This window comes from Oryza brachyantha, chromosome 11 (assembly GCF_000231095.2).
Source record: "Oryza brachyantha chromosome 11, ObraRS2, whole genome shotgun sequence".
In the NCBI taxonomy this organism is placed as follows: domain Eukaryota; kingdom Viridiplantae; phylum Streptophyta; class Magnoliopsida; order Poales; family Poaceae; genus Oryza; species Oryza brachyantha.
In genome coordinates, this window is record NC_023173.2 from 16,407,521 (window position 1) to 16,428,519 (window position 20,999).

The 20,999-nt window shown below is 37.3% G+C and overlaps 2 protein-coding genes across 2 annotated transcripts; one reads left to right on the top strand and one right to left on the bottom strand.

The window, feature by feature from the left end:
* Positions 1 to 2,381: 2,381 nt before the first annotated feature.
* On the bottom strand, positions 2,382 to 6,310 carry LOC102712210 (probable polygalacturonase). Its single transcript, XM_040528999.1, has 6 exons — positions 5,780 to 6,310; positions 5,234 to 5,536; positions 4,323 to 4,443; positions 4,057 to 4,231; positions 3,893 to 3,963; positions 2,382 to 3,546 (listed from the first exon to the last, which is right to left on the bottom strand). Exons 1-6 carry the CDS (start codon positions 5,792 to 5,794, stop codon positions 2,876 to 2,878), a joined length of 1,356 nt encoding a protein of 451 aa, XP_040384933.1. The 5' UTR covers positions 5,795 to 6,310; the 3' UTR covers positions 2,382 to 2,875.
* Positions 6,311 to 15,970: 9,660 nt separating this feature from the next.
* LOC102712485 lies at positions 15,971 to 19,649 on the top strand. The gene is made up of 7 exons (XM_040529034.1): positions 15,971 to 16,255; positions 16,809 to 17,000; positions 17,099 to 17,371; positions 17,602 to 17,704; positions 18,191 to 18,309; positions 18,525 to 18,692; positions 18,821 to 19,649. Exons 1-7 carry the CDS (start codon positions 15,977 to 15,979, stop codon positions 19,352 to 19,354), a joined length of 1,668 nt encoding a protein of 555 aa, XP_040384968.1. The 5' UTR covers positions 15,971 to 15,976; the 3' UTR covers positions 19,355 to 19,649.
* The last annotated feature ends 1,350 nt before the right edge of the window (positions 19,650 to 20,999 follow it).

Below are 20,999 nucleotides of genomic sequence, written 5' to 3' on the forward strand. Positions count from 1 at the left end.
GCCACTAAAATATAATAACCACTTAAATGAGATGACAGATGGCACACAAAATGTCTATTTTGCCCTCATTGTCTCCCTCCCCATAAGTTCTCAATGGCAGGGGCGAGAGCTTAGTGGAGGTCAGGTGATGCCCCCTAGCTAAATGCCTAAATTGTCTTAAAATTGGTTTATGATAATCTTTGGTTGGTTAGTACGTGCTAGCTTCAACATTTAGTTACATGGTTTGGTTATGTCAATCTAATCTCTTGTTCTTTCTTATGTATACCATTCTCTCTTTCTTTCTTTTTTTTATATTGGTTGCCTTTACTAACTAACATAAATACCATTCCTCTTTTTTTTCTTATGTATACCATTCTCGTGTTTTACAATGGCCGACTTTACTAACATAAATACCATTTCCTTTTTCACAGTGCCACCAATAAGTGCCTTTACTACAAAATGGCAATTTAGTATTTCTGAAAATTTAGTCGTCTTGTGCTACTTAACACAATGTTTAAATAGTATATTTAATTAAGACTCAACCATTCAAATGTTAATGGATATTCTTATAGTTGCCCCCCCCCCCCCAAGCTAAGTATCATAAATAATGTATGTTCTCCGTGTCAGAAAATTAAAAAAAAATGTTCTTGTGGTTTCTACAGGCAAGACCATTTTTTATGTTCCATACAAAATTTAGCATCAAATATATGACACTATTGACTTATGGACACACATGAAACTTTGACGGTTGAAACTCTCAAAATAGTTAGTTTAAAAACATAAAAATCATGTGGGTGAATTTTTCATTATAAAGTAATAAGTATGTTTGTAGTATTACAATTTTGTTGGAAATTAACACTATATTCTAATAAAAAGTAGTGATCATTTTACTTTCCTAATTAACACGTACAAACTACTCGGTTAAAATGCGAGGCTAGAGCGACGAGGTAAGTCAAAAAAGAAAAGGTATGCCAGACGTAAAAATAATCAGCCAATTAAGTTAAAGGCGTTGCATATTTTTAATATTTTCCCCAAAATTTTCTTTGTTTGTTATCGAAGAAGCACGCATCGCTAGTTCTGCAAGAAAAAATATTCCCTCAGTATCACGTGATAAAGATGTTTTCGCCATATCTATATTCATTTATGAATCAATATGTATTGTTTTATATAAATCCAGATTTACTAGTATCTATATTAATATCATTACACTTTATTGCTTCAATTTTTCATGCAACAAAATCTATTTTTTATAAATTTAGTGTAAAATTTATGTGTAAAAGAAGAGCTCTTAATAGTATATATACGGGCTAAATCTCAAAAATGTACCTTCAAGTATTTTGGGTAAACTACAAGGACATTTAGAAATTAATTCTCAAGGTAGTCAGGTTGTAAGTAAATGTATTATCATATTCAACGAGAGTTCAATTAACTAATCAAATGATAGTGCCCCTTTGGTCTTTTTTTTTTCCTTTTTTCCCGGGACACACTATAACGCTCCCTTCGGTTCCTAGTAATATGATATTTGTCATTTTAAATAAAAACGCAGTCTCAAAAACAAATTTAACAATTATTTTCCACTTATAATATATATTGAAAGATTAACAAGTATATGATTTTAATTAAGTATCTTTTAATATTAATCTATACATAGTCTTCATACTTATAAAATATTTCACCCGCTCCACATTATAAGATTTTATGATTTTACCTATATTCATATGTGTGCTAATGAATCTAGACACATATAAAGTATATATATTGATACCTGGATGAATTTAGTGAAACCCAGAAAGTCTTATAATATGAAATAGGGAAACTAAATACTTTAAAAGTTATCAATAATCAAAGTTACTATAAAACTTTAACTTCATTATTATTCAAAATAATAAATATTATGGAACCGGATAGAATATCTACTCATATTGGTACATCTGTTGGAAATATTCTATGAAAGCAGTATATTCCTATGGCCACATCTCCTTGGGGTTTCATTATTCATACGAATTCTGTGACGCCCTAAGGGCTAGACTGCCCCCACAGTCGTACTTTTGTAGAATATCTGGCGGTGTCTTTTTGCCTTTTGGTGACAGATTATATATAGGCTTCAGTTGGTAGAAGTAGAGCATTTTGTGAAGCCTAGCATGACATAATAAAGTGCCAACAACCTTTTGGACATCAAGAGATTCCAGCAAAGTGTGCATAAGAACAGCCAGCATGGCCAGCTCAACATCAACACCACTTCCCCATAACTTAATAGTTATCAGTTTCATCAGAAGCAGGTGGCAGTTGAGCTTTGCACAATTGACACCCCCCAAGATGAACTCATTAGAGCACAACATGACAACAAGGACAAGCTAATAATTCCCAGGAGAGGACAAAGAGACCAATTAACATGATCAGTCTTAACAACTCATTTGAGACCAACTGCTTATTTATAGCAGGGGAGACCATCTGGCTCTACATACAGAATCCAGCCTGTCAAATTCCAGGAGGATAACATGTGACTTGTTCTATTAGATTGATGCTCACAAGAGATAGGATATACAGAGATAATTTAATCATGATATGATGATTTATAATCAAATGACAATTGTATGAAGAAAATGTTTCTGCACTCAACCCTACCAAAAAAAAAATTTCTTACAGATTGAATGAAGAAATGTAACTGTACAAGCAAGCACCTAGCTGTCCACAACCCCACTTGATTCTTCCTCCTCAAGATCACTATGCAGCTTATAATCTGAGCCTCAGGGCCATAAGAGGGGTATTGTATCATTCTTGTGATGCATTTATTGGTAAAGAATTGGAAAAGGATGGTGATGGAGGCTCAATGTCTCAATTGTACAAAGACTAGAACAAGACAAGGGAAGGATGAACACAAGTTTACTCTGTATATTTATGCTACTGCAAGGGCACTGTAACTAGGGAAGGAGAAACAGATAGAAGAGTTTGTGGATGGATCATGGAGTTCTGAACAAGGCTCAGGAAATACTGATTCGGAATATCCAGACACATTTGAACAAGACCAAGCACTGGAAGCAGCTGATTCGGCAATCGAGAAATTGAGACTGGAAAGACATATGGCAGTAAAAGGATCGCCCTCTATTCCCGACAGAACTCCAGCAACTGAGATGTTTGTCCCCTCCATATTCTGAAGGGTGATTTGATCTATCAAAGGGAGCACTGATGGATCAAAATGGTCATCTGGGTGGCTTGACCAGTTACCAATGAACTCAATGGCAACACGGACACTATCCATTATGACATCCGTGACAACTACTTCTGCTATGTAACCTCCACGTCCTGGAGTAGTCCTGAAGGAGATGCCTTTACTAGAACTGTCGATACGAATGTGATCAACATGAATATCTGAGATTCCACCAGACATTTCACTGCCAAATGCAAGAGCAGCTCCAGATGATGCTCGCAGATCCACCCTACTGATATGAACATCCGAGGTTGGCTTTGCAAAAGAGATCCCATATTTGTCCCACCCGCTTTTGAGTGATATGGCATCATGACTAACACTAATGCTGCTGTCTTCAATGCACACATTCGAACATGAATCTGGAGCAAAAATGGTCATTAGTAACATTTTAAAAATATATTCCCATGGCAGTAAAGTGGGACATAACAATCCAGTTAGGAAAAAATAATTTATATTTTTGGCTCTGAAGGGATCTTTTCACTGTTAGAACATTTTGCATGTAGATTAAGACTACTCATGCTTCTATTGAGTGCTTTCTTTTGAGCATGTTCTTATCCAAGTTTGCAAATTGGCAGCAAAACTAGCAATAAAAGGAAAACATGTTGGTTTTCTCATATCATTCTAAGACTTCTCAGCATTAACACATTAATGTGTGTAAATATAAAGAACAACGGATCAGCACTTAGCAGTAGGAAAAAAACATACCTGGAACTATACCATCAGTGAGTGGAGCGTCCAATGAGGTCTTGATTGTGACATTATGGACTTTTACATTGCTGGTGAAGGCAAAAATAGTAGACATTAATACACATGCAAAAGATCTCTCCAAATCACACCTAATGTAACAAGTTAAATAAATATCAAATAACCTGCAATACACTGGATGTATGCTCCAAGCGGGAGAATTTAAGAATGTCAAGTTTGACACCACAATTTGTTGAGAATTCATAAACTCCACAATATGCGGGCGACTATGGTTAAGCTCATGGGACTGAAGCCAATCCCACCATATCGATCCTTGTCCATCAACAACACCGTTGTTGCCTGAAATAAGTGATGAAGCATACATAGTTTATTAACACTGAACAACTATGTAGGATAACGCAACAAAAATGTGGCATAGGAAAGTAGTTACCAGTAATAACAACATCACTTAAATTGTATCCATTTATTAGACTGCGATGCCTAGGACCTGGAAGGTCTATGCCTTCTCCATAAGATGGCAACGGTTCCACAACGGGCCACTGTGATGGATCCTACAACAAGAAAATTAAATATAAAAAATTAGCCATTCTTTATCCTTACCTTGTAAGTAAACAGGTAATTGTTTTACACCTCTAAAATATGTTTTAAATTTATGCATAAGTTTGGAAATATGGCAGGCAACATGAAAGGAATTTATATATAAGACATGCAATCGCAATCCATGTGGCTACACTGAAGCAGTTTGTGCATGCTTTGTTCATATATGATAAAAGAGTACATCTTGACTTCAAAACAATGCAAAAAGGAATTGTCTCTTCTTATCTACTGCCCGCACACTAACAGCTAAGTTTCACCTTCCAAACACTCCCTGTCAATGGGGAAAATTAGAATGAAACTAAAAGCCATATGCTAGCATAACCCTACTAATTGGGATTGGGACATCTTTACAAGATTCTCCTCTATTCATCCAAAGCGATAACAAAGAGCACAACCAGACCCAAAATTAACCACCCAGCTGAAGCCCATGGCTTATGACATCACCTTACACATGTCAAAATCACTACTCCATCAGGTATATCCACCAACCATATCCAAACAAACTAAGATGATCTGATCAGTGATGCCTATCCTAACCACTAACAATTCAATGCAAATGCAGCTGAAAATGATAGGCATCCTCACATTCATGCCCACCAGAACCCATCTCCCATATAATTCCTACCCCTTAATTCCAAATTGTCAATGCAAAGTACAAGAATCAGTAACTAACTACTACCTTAACAAATCCACCCATGAAAAGGAACAGAGATGGTAACCAAATTAGTGCCATCCATTCGTTACCTTCGTGCCGATGATGACGGCCTCCTCCTCGAGGAAGAGGGTGAGGTGGCTGGTGAGGTTGAAGCTGCCGGTGAGCCACCGGCCCTTCGGCACGTACAGCTGCGCGCCGCCCTTGTCGGCGAAGGACCGGGCGTAGAAGACGGCGTTCTGAAACGGCAGCGTGTTCAGGGTCTTGCCGTCGCCGACGGCGCCGAACTCCGTGATAGTCACGCTGTGCGGCCGCGACGGCGGCGCCTCCTCCCATCGCCGCCCATCCCCACATTGGATCAACGCAAGAACGCCTAGTACCAATGCTGCAATCACCTGGAGAACGCCAAGAAACACTCAAAACTACAAAAAAAAAATTGCAACCAAGAACCAAAACACTCCTTCACAGGATCTCAGCCGCAAAAGGATACGCCCACCATTTGCCGGGGAAAAGATCCCCGATTTCGGCGCGTATCACACGCGGAGACGAAGACGAGACAATAACGGGGAGCGCTTCCAATTCCGCCGCAAAAAGAATCAACCAACCACAAACAGAAATCGGCGAGAACACAAACTTACAATTTTTCTCCTCATAAGTCCACTCTCCCCTCTTTGCGACGAGAGAGGGGGAGAGGGAGGGGGAGGACGAAGCACAAATGCGACGACGCCAACCGAGAACCGCAGCCGCCGTCGTCGCCGGCGAAGATACAGGCCTAAAAAAAAAGAGAGATTTTTCCGGCTGAATTCGTGCCGGCAGCAGCGCCGGCGGAAGAGGAGACGAGGCGTTGGCCGCCGCAGCAACCAGAGGGAGGAGGAGAAGCTGCAGCACACACAGAAGAGAGAAGAAGTAGCAGCAGCAGGACTTGGTTTTTGATCAAGTCTCTCTGCCTTCCCTTCTTCTTATTATTATTGTTATTGGCAGCATAATCATGTAAAAAAAGAAACTTTTCAAAAACAAAATTGAATTGGAGGTACAAAAAATGGAAGGATTTGATGAGAAAAGATTTGTGTATGTATTTGGTGGTGTACAGATGCTCAATACTGCATGCCTGCCTGCCTGCCTATGTATTGGATGGAATGAGCTGGCATTTTCAAGGATGACTTGACTGCTTCCAGTGGAGGAGAGAGGTATTCAAAGGAAAGAAACAAATACCAAATATTCAATTGGGAGGTAGATTTGGAAGGCATGAATTGAGCCCAATTATCTTTTTTTTTTGCCTAATTTTGTTTGGGTCAGTAGTTGGTTTCTTTTTTTTTTCATTTGTGGTGAGTTGGCATTTGACAGGGAGAGGTGAGAGAGAGTTGGAAACTGTTTGTTCATATCTTAATATGTGGGGTTTTGTGTACCTTGACCACCTAGGTAGGTTATCACTATTCAATTTTCTGACATGTTATGATGTAATAATGTAGATTTTGTTTAAGAAAATAGTATAACTAAACAATGCAGCTACAAATAGTCCCCTTTCTAGTTGTATGGTTGACTGTTTTGAAGAGAAAATAAATATACATTGTAGTTTAGTTTTTCATTTGGTTGTGTTTCCTTGAGAATTTGTTAGTACAGTTCCCAAGGACAACATATTTGCTGCCGATACAAACCAATAAAGTGAATAAATTCCTACGAGATTTATGTATTAGTGACAGAAATATTTACCTGATAAATCCCTACAATGTTGTTTAATTTCAATACATCCTGTCAATCGGGATTCAGTACAATGCTACAGCTCGAAGAAAAATAATGAGATTATTAGCAAGCTTTTTGTCATATTTTAATTGGTTATATTCTCTACATTCTAAAATATAAGTATTTTTGGAATTCAAATCTTATATTAAAATGTAAACATTTATAACACTATTCACATTATTACTTATCATATCAATCACTTTCTATTCAAATCATTTTTTCCATTTTAAACCTCCTACCTCCCACTGTCATCCGTTCCTTATTTACTAACAAACAGCATAATGTTTTTTAATTTTAATCTTTACTAAATAGCCTAAAAATTGCTTATGTTTCGCACGGGGTTAATAATTTTCTAGTGTTGCTCAAAGCACAGGTACAAAATTGTGTAAAATTTTCACAAATGTAAACAACCAGTAGGGCCCAGTGCAGGCCTCTAAGCTTGGAGTGGACCCACATGGCAGCTGGGCCAATCATGGTGACCGGTGGGGCTGTGGTCAGTGTGTGTGTGTCCATGTGCTACATCTGAGAATGGGACTATCCAATACCTTCCTTGGATGCTTTGCAGTTTGGAGTTGTATCACATTAACTTAATCCAGCCAATTTTTTTATGTTTTCATCTAATGCTCTCTCTCTCTCTCTCCTTGACAGAATGGCCTTGGTCTAGACTTTTGGAAGTAAACAAGATATAACTTTAACGACAAAATTTTGGTGCACACACTTAAAAAAGTGTTACATGTTATTAAAAATTTTATTACGATAAGCCTAGCTACTTCATGTTCGGATGCCGAGGGCATACTACCGGTGCATATTTTCGTTTATTTTATGCTTATAAGATAATTTTTTTATTTTTAAATTTAAATTTAGAAAAGATTTGAGATATTTTTATCATAGTTTATTGAACTTGTTTTAAATCGCTAAATATATATATATAAGTTTTAACCATAAATTATTTTCAGTCATTAATTAGTCATTTCACTTATGCTTAATATAAGCCAAAAGACTAGGCTCGAATTTATAAACAAACGACTAGACAAAATTACTTACATTGACTTCACGTAAGTCGATATTCTAGATCCTATAGTTCCGCTTCTCTTGTTATAAATGTTTACGAGCCCAAATTTAAATTTTAGTACTAAATTATGATGGCGAGTTTATAGCTTTCTACATAGTTTCTGTACCATATCTGCTTTTGAATTACTATGAATTCTTATATAAAAGTTTTAATCATAAATTATTTTGTTTTCATTTGCTAATAAACCGATACACTTTTTCTTCCAAAAAAACGAATTGAGAAGAAGTGAGGACAGTAGGAGAACTTCTATTGATCTCGAGTAATCCAGACAGACATCATCATCATCATGCTCTTCTAGTTAACCCAAATGGCAGTTACGTGTGTGTGAGAGAGAATGTGAAGGGATCTCACTCATCAAACCTTAAACCTGATGCCTGTAATGTGGGCAAGCACCCATCAACAACCATTATGTCTGTAAGGGCAGACCAGAAAAAAAAAAGGACATTTAACTATTGCCACTCTTTAAGATTGAATGATAACAAATTTACCGTTCGTTGTTTATGACATATGGGCCCTCATATGTATATAACATATTGGTCTAGTGACAAATTTATTATCACTGCTCGTAAGAGTGACAAAAAGTTATTAAAAAAACAGGGGTTTATCGTGCATTTATTGATTTTTAAGGTAGAGAAAGAAAGTCTAGGGAGTGAGTGACCTACATAGATGCATCACACATCCAGCTTGGAATGCCAACTGCTGGGCATAAGGAGAGGAGTAGTTGGTGAGCCATAATTGTTGCAAAGAATGTTCCTTGATTAGGGAATGACATGTCCGACGTAGTACGAAAGGAAATAGCCAACAAACAGGAGTTGCACGGATAAATTTAAATCTGTCTTTGAAGCTATTACTGCAATATATACTATGTACAATCAATGTTTATAAAGTTTGATCGATGATATTGCAATGCCTATGTATATATACTTGTTTCATGAAAATCCCATTTTAAATTACCACATTGTACTTTACCCCTGTCTAGTGGTCCTTACGAAATATTCATGTGCAGAAGCTCTCCCTCAGTGATTAAGTAAAAAAAATCTCATTTTAGATTTGTGATAGAAATATTTTTATTTTAGTACAGTTTTATTATCATATTTTTATTATAAAGTTAAAGGTCAAAGTGGCATATCAAAAACCATAAAAAAAGATCTAAAATAACTACTCCGTCTATTTCAAAATATAAGGGATATTTAGTTTTGTTAGAAAATGGTTTGGTAAAAAATTACTATATTATGATAAAAAAAATTGAAAGTATTATATTCTTATTTGAACGTATTTTTATGGTTATAATTTTATGTCACATAATAATATATTAATATTGTGTAATCTTTAGTCAAACTATTTTCTTAATAAAACAAAATATGTCATATATATTCTGAAATGGAGAAAGTAATTAGTAAAAGGTGTGCATCGATCTCAGCGCATAATTTCATAGTATTTGTCAATTTTTGGTAAATATTTATCATGTCAACAATCAAAATCGTTTTACTATTCCCGTCGAAATAGTCATTTTAATAAAAGGTTGTAGCGTTGACAGTAAAAAAATGAGAAATATAACCAGGAAGTACTATTACTTAACTGGAATTTGAAATGCTCAGTATGATATATTACAAATTAATTCGATGCAGTAGTAATTAGCATGGTAGAGGCAATATTAAATTTTGCTAGGCATGTGGAACACTGCGAGTACTGAAGTAATCGTGCCTCTATATACTTATATTTCGGTGGCTATTTAATGTGCACGTTGTTCATCACCCTACACATGGCGGTACACGTTGGAATTTAGACACAATATTTGTGATGTGATAGGTACACTGGAACATCAGAACATGCATTGCATATTTTTGCTCCCCTCGGACTGCAAGTTCAATCTACGTGCATTCATGTTCATGTCAGATGTTAATTTCACAGCGATTTGCCTCTAGCCTAGTGGTTACGAAGACGGTAGTAGTTTTGGATTTGTGCTTTTAATGGTAGGCGGCTTCGAAGGTACTCATAGGGGTAAGATTTACGTGCACACGTTCTGTATTCTCAAAAAAATTGTTAATTTTACATTTTTGGTTTTATTTAAGTGTACTCATGGTGCCAATTATCCAACTAGAGGAAGACAAAAATCCCATTTTCCATCCAATGATAAAAAGCTAATGTTACCACCACTGCATGCACATTCAAGTAGATTGTGATTTTGTATATTGCATATGACTGTCCTAATTAAAAAAAAATCGGCACCCGCATTGTCTACGTGTTAGCTTATCAGCCATGGTTAAAATTTAAGTTTTGAAACATTAGTTAATTTTGAGATTTGTTTATAGTTTATTTTCTAGCATTAATTTTTAAACAATTAGTAACATGAATATAAAAAACATAAATAAAGAAAATATTTATGGATGCTTCATTAATTTTTGCTATGATTTATAGCAAGTCTATTGCAAGGATATAATAGGAACTAAGTGTTCATAAAAAATAAAAATTAATTTATTTTAGAAACAAATTTAAATTTTAAAAGTTGGTTTATTTTAGAGTAAAATAGAGTGAGAGAAAAATAAGGAAGCATACAAACGGTGGGATTGGGAGGTGAGCAAAGCCAGGCTAGCAAAAATCCCCCGAAGTCACACACACCAGTGACCCCGCACCCACTATTCACTGACGCCCGGGCCCCATCCCGCGCCTCTGTCCCGAGGGCCCCACGTGTCGGCCTGTGGGTGGCGGGCGGCGTGGCCGCGGGGCCCGCGCTGTCACGTCACTCGTGCCGTGGGCCCCACCATTGAGTCCGCCGGCCTGAGCCACACCCTCCGACAGCTGTGCGCTGATGGCATGTGCTGCCACGTGGCGTGGGGCCGCAGCCTCTGCCCGCCCCACTGATTGTATATCCTACGTGTCACTCCCCTTCACCGTCCATCACCAGATAATTAGGGCCGTTAATTTGTGGTGAGATAACATAGTATAAAAATAATAAGTGAAAGAAATATCATATTTCAAGTATTTTTGGAGAGGCTAAACCAATACATCTTTATAGCAACAAGATCATCAGAGACATCTCATCACTGATCGTTGGACATGCTCTAACACTAGCTTCTGCATCGAGTTAATTTTTGCATTTGCGAAATATCTGTTAATCATAACGTAGCAACTCCAATATAAACATGATTTTCGATGTGTCGGGGAAAATAAAGACTTCAAGGAATGATAATTAATTGGTCGAGAACAGCATGGCGTCAATTCAATATACACGTCCCGGTCGATCATCCCATGCTGGAATCAAACACATGCAGCGTGATGGTGATGATGATGATGGATGCAGCTGGTTGTTAGTGGTCAATTTATCACTTAGTTGGGAGATAAGGTATGATGATTAATTGATTTTGTCTCCACTTGTGTTACTAACAGATTTTTTTTCCCTTCCTATATCCATTTTTCTTTAAAAAAAAGAGAGAAGAAGCCCCTCAAAATTACATTCATGTACTAATGATGTGCACAATATTATTGATACATAAGCATGTTTTCGCCCCAAAATTAGTGAGGTAAAGATTCGTTGTTGCCCTCCATCTATTCAATCATAATTATTTGCATGTCCATGTGTATGTAGATGTTTCTGTATTTTAGATGTAAAAGAGTAACTATACCTGATAGTAGTATCTAATTTTCATATATACATATAAATATATACTATAAACACAAATCAATTTAGAACTTCTAGGCAAGTTTTGACTACTTTAATAAATGATCTCCCTCACAAATAAAATAATTCACATTTTTCAGTACGATATTAATTAAATAAAGGGCAACAAAGTCATTTAGTATTTTTTTTCTTAATTCTGTTGTCTGGGTCTAAAACAATCCATATTTAGGATCAGAGGGATCATTTACAGCTCAGCTCAGCCAATCAGCTCCGGATTTTTTAGCACTGTGGTTTTGTATGTTTCACGACAAGTAGGCCATGCTGCCAGTGTGATTGCCAGCTAAGCTACTATTAGCTCCTCTCAAACCAGAGAGTTTGCATTGGCTGGGTTCACTCACACTGATCTCACACATGGACTCTGAACTCTGGACAGAGTTCAGACAAATTCAACCGGAAGGTTTGACTCATTTGGCCGCTCAAATCTCCTGTCCATACATGCATGCATTGAATAGCTAGCTACTCTTATCACTACAGTCTCATAGTTTTGCTTTTAATACGTATAAGCGTAATATCCTACTAACAATTATAAAATAATTTATGGATAAACTTTTATATACGTATTCTTAGCGATATAAAAGCAAATGCTGGAAAATAAGCTGCTAAACGATTTTTTTAAAAAAAATTTTGCATAGAATCTTTCTATCAGGTATGTTTAAAACAAAGTATTAATATCATGAAATAGTTGTCAGAAATCAGTTAATCTAAAAAAAGTCAAAATCTTCAGAAAGGCACGACAAAACGAGAAACGTCATTAGCATATGATTAATTAAGTATTTTTTATTTTAAATTTGAAAAATAGAATGATATGATTTTTTTAAACAACTTTCATATAAAACTTTTTAGTAAAAAGTATATCATTTAGTCGTTTGAAAAAAACGTGTGCACAGAAAAAGAGAGATAAAGATTAGTTGCTTGACCCTTCTGCGAACGCGCCCAAGGAGTAGAGTAGCTTTCGCGCCCTGCACATTTGACTACTGCATTGCATTGCCTGCATAGCCATAAACACTACTGTGTTCTAGTACTGCTCCATGGCTACAGTGCAGTGTAATATATGGATGGATGCAGCCAACGACGTACACGCTCATGTAGTGCTACCTGCTGCGGCAATCGCGTGCTGTGCCTTGATGTACAAATCATTCACATGTCGTTCGATCGAATCGATCGATCGATCTCTTCTCCGTTTACATGTCTCATCTCTCAGAGAACATGCAATTTTCAGAACTGATCAGTTCAGATTTCAGAACTGCTACTGTGCAATTTTCAGATGACTCTGTTCAAACTTCAACGCAATATTTTTTAAAGACCTCTTGCAAATTCTTTTTGGATTTGCGTAACTACTACAGTAGTAGTTCATATATCTGCTTCAATCAACAACTGTAATAAGCTAGGACGATACTACATTACCACTACTATATTGTATAGGTTCAGGCTGCAACAAAAGATAGGAACTGCATCGATCTACATGCGAACATGCACCCACAGCTGCACTGCAGGAAGACCCAAGACCAGTTGACTATTTCTTCTCTGCAAGACTTGCGAGATGCAGAATGATGGACGACCCTTTGGCCTTTGCTGTTTTGCATGTTGTGTTTCCAGAGAAATGACAAAGAACTGACAGCTTAAGCTAAGGCCTTGTCTAGTTCCCAAAATTTTTTTCTAAAAACATCACATTGAATTTTTGGACACCTAAATAAAGCATTAAACATAAATGAACCAAAAAACTAATTGCACAGTTATGTAAGAAATCTTGAGACGAATCTTTTGAGCCTAATTAGTTCATGATTAGTCATAAGTACTACAGTAATCAATATGTGCTAATGACGGATTAATTAGGCTCAAAAGATTCGTCTCGCGGTTTCTAGCTAGTCGTGAAATTCGTTTTTTCATTCTTGTCCAAATGCCCATTCCGACATCCGATCAAATATTTGACGTGACATTTCTTCCAAAAATTTTCTCAATCTAAACACCACCTAAGCTGGTGTCTGGTTCAGAGTTAGATAATCTGACACACCATGTTGCATACTGAACCAAATTTGTCTTCCATTTTCCAGAGAGGAAGGGTCAATAATGGAAGACTAAAAAGACATTACTCACAACTCACAAGTAGCTACCTTGTATTGTGTTTGTGTTTCATCTTCAGTTCGAACCATGCCCATGGCAGAACAGGCCCATGCAAATCTATTATATATGTTCAGACCAAGCCCAGATATTTATCTGTTCAAGCACCGGCCCATCAGATCAACCATGTACAGAAAATGAAATTAAAAGCAACAAAACAACTGAACTCTGAACTTCTGTTACATGTTCTGAACTTTCACTTGGATTATGTGGAAACTTTTAAAATTACTCTCGAACACTTTCACTGCTGTCTTCCTTTCCAAGAACACAATCAAGGTGCACACATAAAAAAAAAATCAGTGCAGTAATCCAATCACACACATTGTGAGACGGGAAATTAACTCTGCAACTCTGCATTTGATCACAAGAGTGTAGGGTTGAAAGTGATTCAGATAATTTCCGTCCGACCGGATCGTTTTTCGGATTCGGATAACTTCGGTCGGATAGTTCCGGAAATTTTTGGATTCGGAATCAAATTCAGATTTTCTTTTTCTTCGGATATGGAAACGAATATGGTACAGGTGATATCCATCGGATTCGGATATCCGTCGGATACAATCCGGATTTTTTTCCAGATATTCGGACCTATGCATTAATCATTCAATCAAATCAGCTCGACCTAAAGAAGTCCATGCCAACGGCCCAACTAGTGTTAGCCTTAGGTGGTTCTGGCTAACTGGCTTCAAACAGTCTAGGCGTCCACAACCATACCACCGCCACAGATTTTTTTTTATGGTATTAGTAATCACTTATATTTAAAAATATTGATAAGTTATATACTTATATTAAAAATAACGAGTTATATTTCTTCAATGATATGTGAAGCTTAGTTTAACAGGTTTTTATGTTCCGATTAATATTCGTCATCGTATTCGTTTCGATTCATATTCGCTCCATATTTGTATTCGATAATATTCGATTCCGTTTTCATATTTGAGTTTCCGATTCCGATTTCGATTTCGAAAAAAATATGAAAACGAATATAATAAAGCTAGTTTTCGACCATATTCGATCCGTTTTCATCCCTACAGGAGTGTCAGGAATCATTAATCAAAGGAAAGAATCATCGTTGGCTTGATGAGACACGTAACTGTTTGCTTGTAGAAATCAAACAAACCGTTCAGTTCATCGAGTGGATTCAGGCATGCACAGCACAGCACTCTGAAAAAAAGGCAGCATGCAAGCAAGCAGGTATCTTTTGGTTTGCACCAGTGGAATATCCTAAGCTTAATTGCGACTTTGCACAGCACAATAGGCTAGCACCCCCGGCATATACCCCTGTCATGGCACTGGAATTCTCGAAATTACCCCTGCTTATCTCTTTTTAAGGTGATTTTATTTGGGGGGGTAATGTAATTAGTAGATGGCTGTCAGCTCAGTCTCACTCGAGATCATAGGTGCAATGTGTTTTGAAAAAGCTCGTTTAGATGGGTACAAACTAGCATAGAGTAAGCAGGCATACATATGGTCAATCCAACAGCATATTTTTGGTTGTATGATTATTTCATGTAGCAAAAACATGCAGTTTATGAAAATGTTATATGGATAATAATAAATTCGAACACGTATATAAATTTTAAACAAGGTTACTGCATATAAAGAATATCTTAAGATACTGCATATTTTCTAGCATAAAACTTTGGATAATACGCTAAAATTTTATAATTTAGTACCTCTAGATACTTTCAAAATAATTGTAAAATAACTCATAAAATATATTCAGTGATCTATGCATAAATCTGGATATGATCAAAACATATTATCTTATACTCCTTCCTTATTTTTTATTTGAAGCTGTTCACTTTTTGGGTATTTGTATCGTTCTTCTTATTTAAAAAAGTTATATAAATATTAACTTTTTATGTTTTTATTTATTACTAAAAGAATTTTAAAAATATCTTATAATTTTGCATATTTACATAAAATTTTAAATAAGACAAACAATCAAATATAGATATAAAAGTTGATGACGTCGAATAAAAGAAAAGAGCAGAGGGAGAAATATAAAACTGATGAACTAGATTGGACTATGGAAAATCACAAAATCAGCTATATATATATATATTTAAAAAAGGCATAAATGAACACATAATCACAAGAAGGGATGATTAGGGACAATTTTGTCCATCCACCTTAAAACCCACCCTCCCGTTTTTACGCGCCACCGTGCTTAACGGCCTCCCGCCCCCGCCATCTCCGACGTGCCAGTGCCCAGTGGTGGTGCCGATGGGTGCCAAGGCGGCCGCGTCGGCGGCGGCCGGCACGGCGGTGCTAGTGTACCTCGTGCTCTCCGGCCGGCTCTCCCCCGGCGGGGAGGCGCGGAGCCTGCGGCGGCGGAAGGGGGACGAGGAATCCAGGAAGGGGTGGCCGGAGAGGGCGCCGGCGGGATGGAGGGAGGCGGCGGCGGTGGCGGCGAGGACGGTGGGGTTCACGTACCGGGAGACGCTGGGGAAGTGGCCGCTCGGGGACATCGCCTTCGGGATCAGCCACTGCATGCGCATCCAGGTGTGTGTGGTTTGTTTTTTTCTTTTTTCTGCTCCGATTTCAGGTGCATTTGTTTGTTCTTGTTCTTGTTCTTGGCGATCATAAGTCGTTGATTTGGAGGCGCAAAAGTAAGAAAAATGGGGGCATTTGTTCGTTCTTGCTGATTGCCACTCGTTGATTTGGAGATGGAAAAGTGATTAAAAAATGCGGTCTTTGTTGATTATTCTGAGATCATGTTTACAATCATTAAGTATGGTTTAATTTGAGATTATCGCGGTCATCATTTTTTTATTCTAAGCATAAGAAAAACGACGTATTAGCGATGAAAAATAATCTATGGGTATTATGTTTATATGCTTCTTCTCAGTGATCTAAAATTAAAATGCCGGAAAATGAAAAACGATAAAAAAACCTCAAAATCATATTAAAAAGCAAAATTTTCCTTAGGTACTAGGAGCTACCAAATTCTACACTAAAATTTTAGTATCTCTTGTTACCTACTCAGGGATCATAAAATTGCTCACCAAATTTTGTTGACATTATTCAACAGGAAAGACATGTTGATTTTTTTCAGGGCAATCTGCAGCATGAGTACACTGGTAGCAACTGTGTGCCCCTGGAAGGTCCTGTGGCAAGGCAGGAGCTGATTGCACTTCTGAGATATCTCAGACTCTGCATGTTCTTCGCAAAGAAGCCATATGAAGTGTTCCTGGAATTTGGTGGATATGGCCACAGTGATATCCTCATAAGGCAATCAAAGGCAAGGGTATGCATCACTCTGACTCAAAACTGTTGCTTTTCCTTTCTAGCTCAGGCTGTGAATGGAGGCATCCATCTTAGTGGAAATCCAGTGATGTGATGCAGGTTATGAAGCCATCGTTCACAGTTGTTCGCGACGGAAGTACTAAATCCTTCATCATTTTCATTCGAGGGGCTACCAGTGTTAAGGATCGCCTGACGGCAGCAACTGCAGCAGAAGTTCCATTTCATCATGTTGTGTTGAAAGATGGCCGTGTTTCCAATGTAGTTGCTGGGCATGCGCATTGCGGAATGGCTGCAGCAGCTCGCTGGATTGCAGATCAGGCCATTCCCTGTCTCAGCAGGGCCGTTGAGCATTTCCCAGACTACAGAATTAAGGTAATTAATCAAGCTTTTTGCTGAACCTCCATGGATGTGCTTTCCATTTCCTGCAATAAGAGGGAACAATCAGTAAATGGCACAATGTTGCACAATTCAAAATTGAATCAGTAATGATGTGACACTGACAGAGTGTAGATCAAATGAACCATCCCTTTCTTGATATCTGTAACAGTAATATTTCAGTAAAATCATCCAAAATTTCCTTGTTAACATTTTGTCATTTTTAGATCATTGGGCATTCAATGGGTGCTGGTATTGCAGCGATCTTAACATACATGCTACGTGAGAACAAGAAGTTGTCATCATCCTCATGCATTGCCTTTGGACCAGGTACTAGTACTACATCATTGGACCATCTAACATAACGGTACCAAGAAAAATCATTGACTCGTATTTCTAATAATAATAGGATTTACTTGTAATGTCGTCAAAGACTCAAAGTCCTTGCACTGGCATAAAGTCTCTACTACCGCTGTACAGGAATACAAAAAGAAAAAAACAATTCTCTGTTAAAAAATTGTGTTTGATCACATTCATTCAGGAAAGGTTTGCATGTAATCTTCTGCTGCTCAGAGAGAAAACAGATAATAAGTCTATATGTTCAATAGCAATACTGGCAAAATTATCCCAAGCAATAGAAATACATATAACAGTGTGCTATATAGTTGCTTTGCAAACCGAGTGCCTGACATGAAGGAACTAATATATGCGAAAATTTGGGTATCCATTCTGTCTGTTCCAGATATTGCTTTTCAAATGCCATGTTTGATTGTAACAGTATATATTGACATTTGGAATTGCTATTATGTTGTCCAGCTGCTTGCATGACCTGGGACTTGGCTGAGTCAGGCAAAGAGTTTGTTACCACTGTTGTCAACAGAGACGACCTGGTTCCATCTTTTGGTAAAGTTTCAGCTGACAACCTTCACACAGAGGTACTGCACAGCACACAGCCACCAATTTTCACATAGTCACATCTATGAATCAGGATAACTAAAGCATTTTTTGCATTCCATGGCTAAATTTGTAATCCCATGTTATTTTGAACAAAGAAATAGCGAATTGATGGTTTGCATATTTGGTTATTGCAAACAATATTTTGTGTAATGAGAAGCATAAGACATTTTCTCCCCTGATCAAATGTTTTCAGGTAATGGGGTCATCTTGGGCACATGATCTCCAGGAGAAAATTCAACAGACAAGGATCTTGGGTTTCGTAAATCGTTCTGTGACCTTCATGAAATCCCAGTTCCCTTTCATATCCAACCCAGGATCTAAAGTTTCAGATGCTCATATGATGCTATCTGGCACATCTGAGGTACAAAAGAATTTATCAGACAACCATGTACCTTGGACAAAATGTGTTGTTACTGATGAAGCTACCATTAGATCTTCAGATCTTTGTCAGTCATCATGCACTGACTTGATTCATCTTGGGAGTTTCAGGCTGAGACAACACTTTCAGCAGATGCGCGTGCTGCAATCAAGAAACACTCTGCATTATCGATCTGGTCAAGTGTTCCTTCAAACAGGAAAAATGTCGAGTCTTTGGTGAACCCAGCACAGAACATTGCGGCACTAATGTCCACCTATGTGGGAACTGAGAATGACTCCAAAGAACATAATGATCAGAAATCAGGTACCAAACAAATCGACAGGCAAGATCAAGAATCAGATGAAGAGAATCTGGAGCGATTTCTAGAAGCATTGCGATCATCGCCGAGTGCATCTCAGGAGCCTCTCCAGTTCTACCCTCCTGGGAGGATCATGCACATGGTTGTGCTCCCAGCTCCAAAAGAGCCAAGCAGCATTGAGCAATGCAGCCAGAATGAGCTTGTCTCCCTCTATGAGACCCCTCGCAGCATGTACAGTAAGATTCGGCTTGCGAGATCTATGATAAGAGACCATTACATGCCTAGGTACATAGAGACAATGGAGATGCTGGTTGACAAGCTTGCACAAGAGAACATTCATAGATGACCAACTGCACTTCACTGAAAAGGAGTAGTACTATAGGCTAAACTGTAATTGTACAGCGCACAACACAGTACATAGAAGCATTATTTGGATTTCTGGAACCCAATGCTAGGTGGGTTCATGAACTAGAAAACTTGAATCTGTGGCAATTGGCATTGTATCCATCACAGGAGCTTAAGAAGATGTCGAACTTTGCAGCAATTTATTGCTTAGATTTTTTTGCAATGCTTGATGTTGTTTTCTGCCGTCACAACCATGTCTAAACCTGTGAAATTCGGATGGTAATCTTGTCTAATAACTAGGTACTGTAATTTTTTTTTTGTTGTTGTTGTTTGTAACAGTCTTGAACTTGAATCAGCGTTTCTTACTTACAATTCAGTTTTGTTTCAGAGTTTGAAGGCTCGTTCAGTTCGGAAGAATTATAATCCATAGTAATACGAGAAGTGAACGAATAAAAATACATGCATACATATTTTTTAAAAAAAGGTTAGACTGAATGTAAAATTTTGCTTTGTTTTCTCTTTACCGTGGGAAAGGTAACTTTTTATAGTTTCCATATACTTCGCTTCTATAAACCAAATGATACTCATAGAAATTATTAGATCATTTGATTTCCTCCGAAACGAATAAGCCCTAAGTACGATGATAGGATCCTTCACAAAGTTTAGGAGAAAAATACTGTTGATCTTTTTTTTTTTGGGCTAAAGTTTTGAATTGTTGCATTGGATGTGTCAACATCGTTGTCGACTTATCATCCCATGGATGCATCCGGTGGTGAACTTGTACATGTAATTGTGTGGTATGATGGAGACAATTACGATGTCATACGGTCTTCCATTAGCGCTTCTTCACTATTTGGAACAATTCTACTATCATGACCTTCAACTTCGGATAAGTATTTATTGTCGAACACTTAGACCATGTTTAGTTCTCAAAAGTTTTTCCAAAGACATCACATCCAATTTTTGGATACCTAAATAGAGCATTAAATATATATAATATTAAAACTAATTATACAGTTATGGGGAAAAATCGTAAGACGATCTTTTGAGCCTAATTAGTACGTGATTAGTCATAAGTGCTATAGTAACCTACATGTGCTAATGACGGATTAATTTGGCTCAAAAGATTCGTCTCGCGGTTTCTTGGTGAAATCTGTAATTTATTTTATAATTAGACTACGTTTAATACTTTAAATGTGTTTTCGTATATTTAATGTGATGTTTTTGCAAAATGAAGAAGGCCTTATATGTTATACATGGACTTTGCCTCGATGATATTAGTTTCAATACGCTACATACACATTTTTCTCAAGTAAAACATGAATCTTTGCTAAAATCCTCTCACTAAGAAGCGGAATTGGGCCTAGGGAAGCTTAGGCCCTAGCACTACTCTGAAAAAAATTTAGTTTACTAGTACATATATACTCCCACCGTTTCGTAATGTAGCATTGCCTAAATTTATATAGATGCTAATAAATCTAGACATATATATAAATTATATACATTTATCAATGAATGAATTTATACAAGGCTAAAAAGTGTTACGTTACGAAACGAAGATAGTATTTATCAAAAAAAATAAAACAAAAGTCCAATAGTTCAGCCCTACTCGTTTGGACCAGTCCGACGTCACGCCTTGGCCTTTC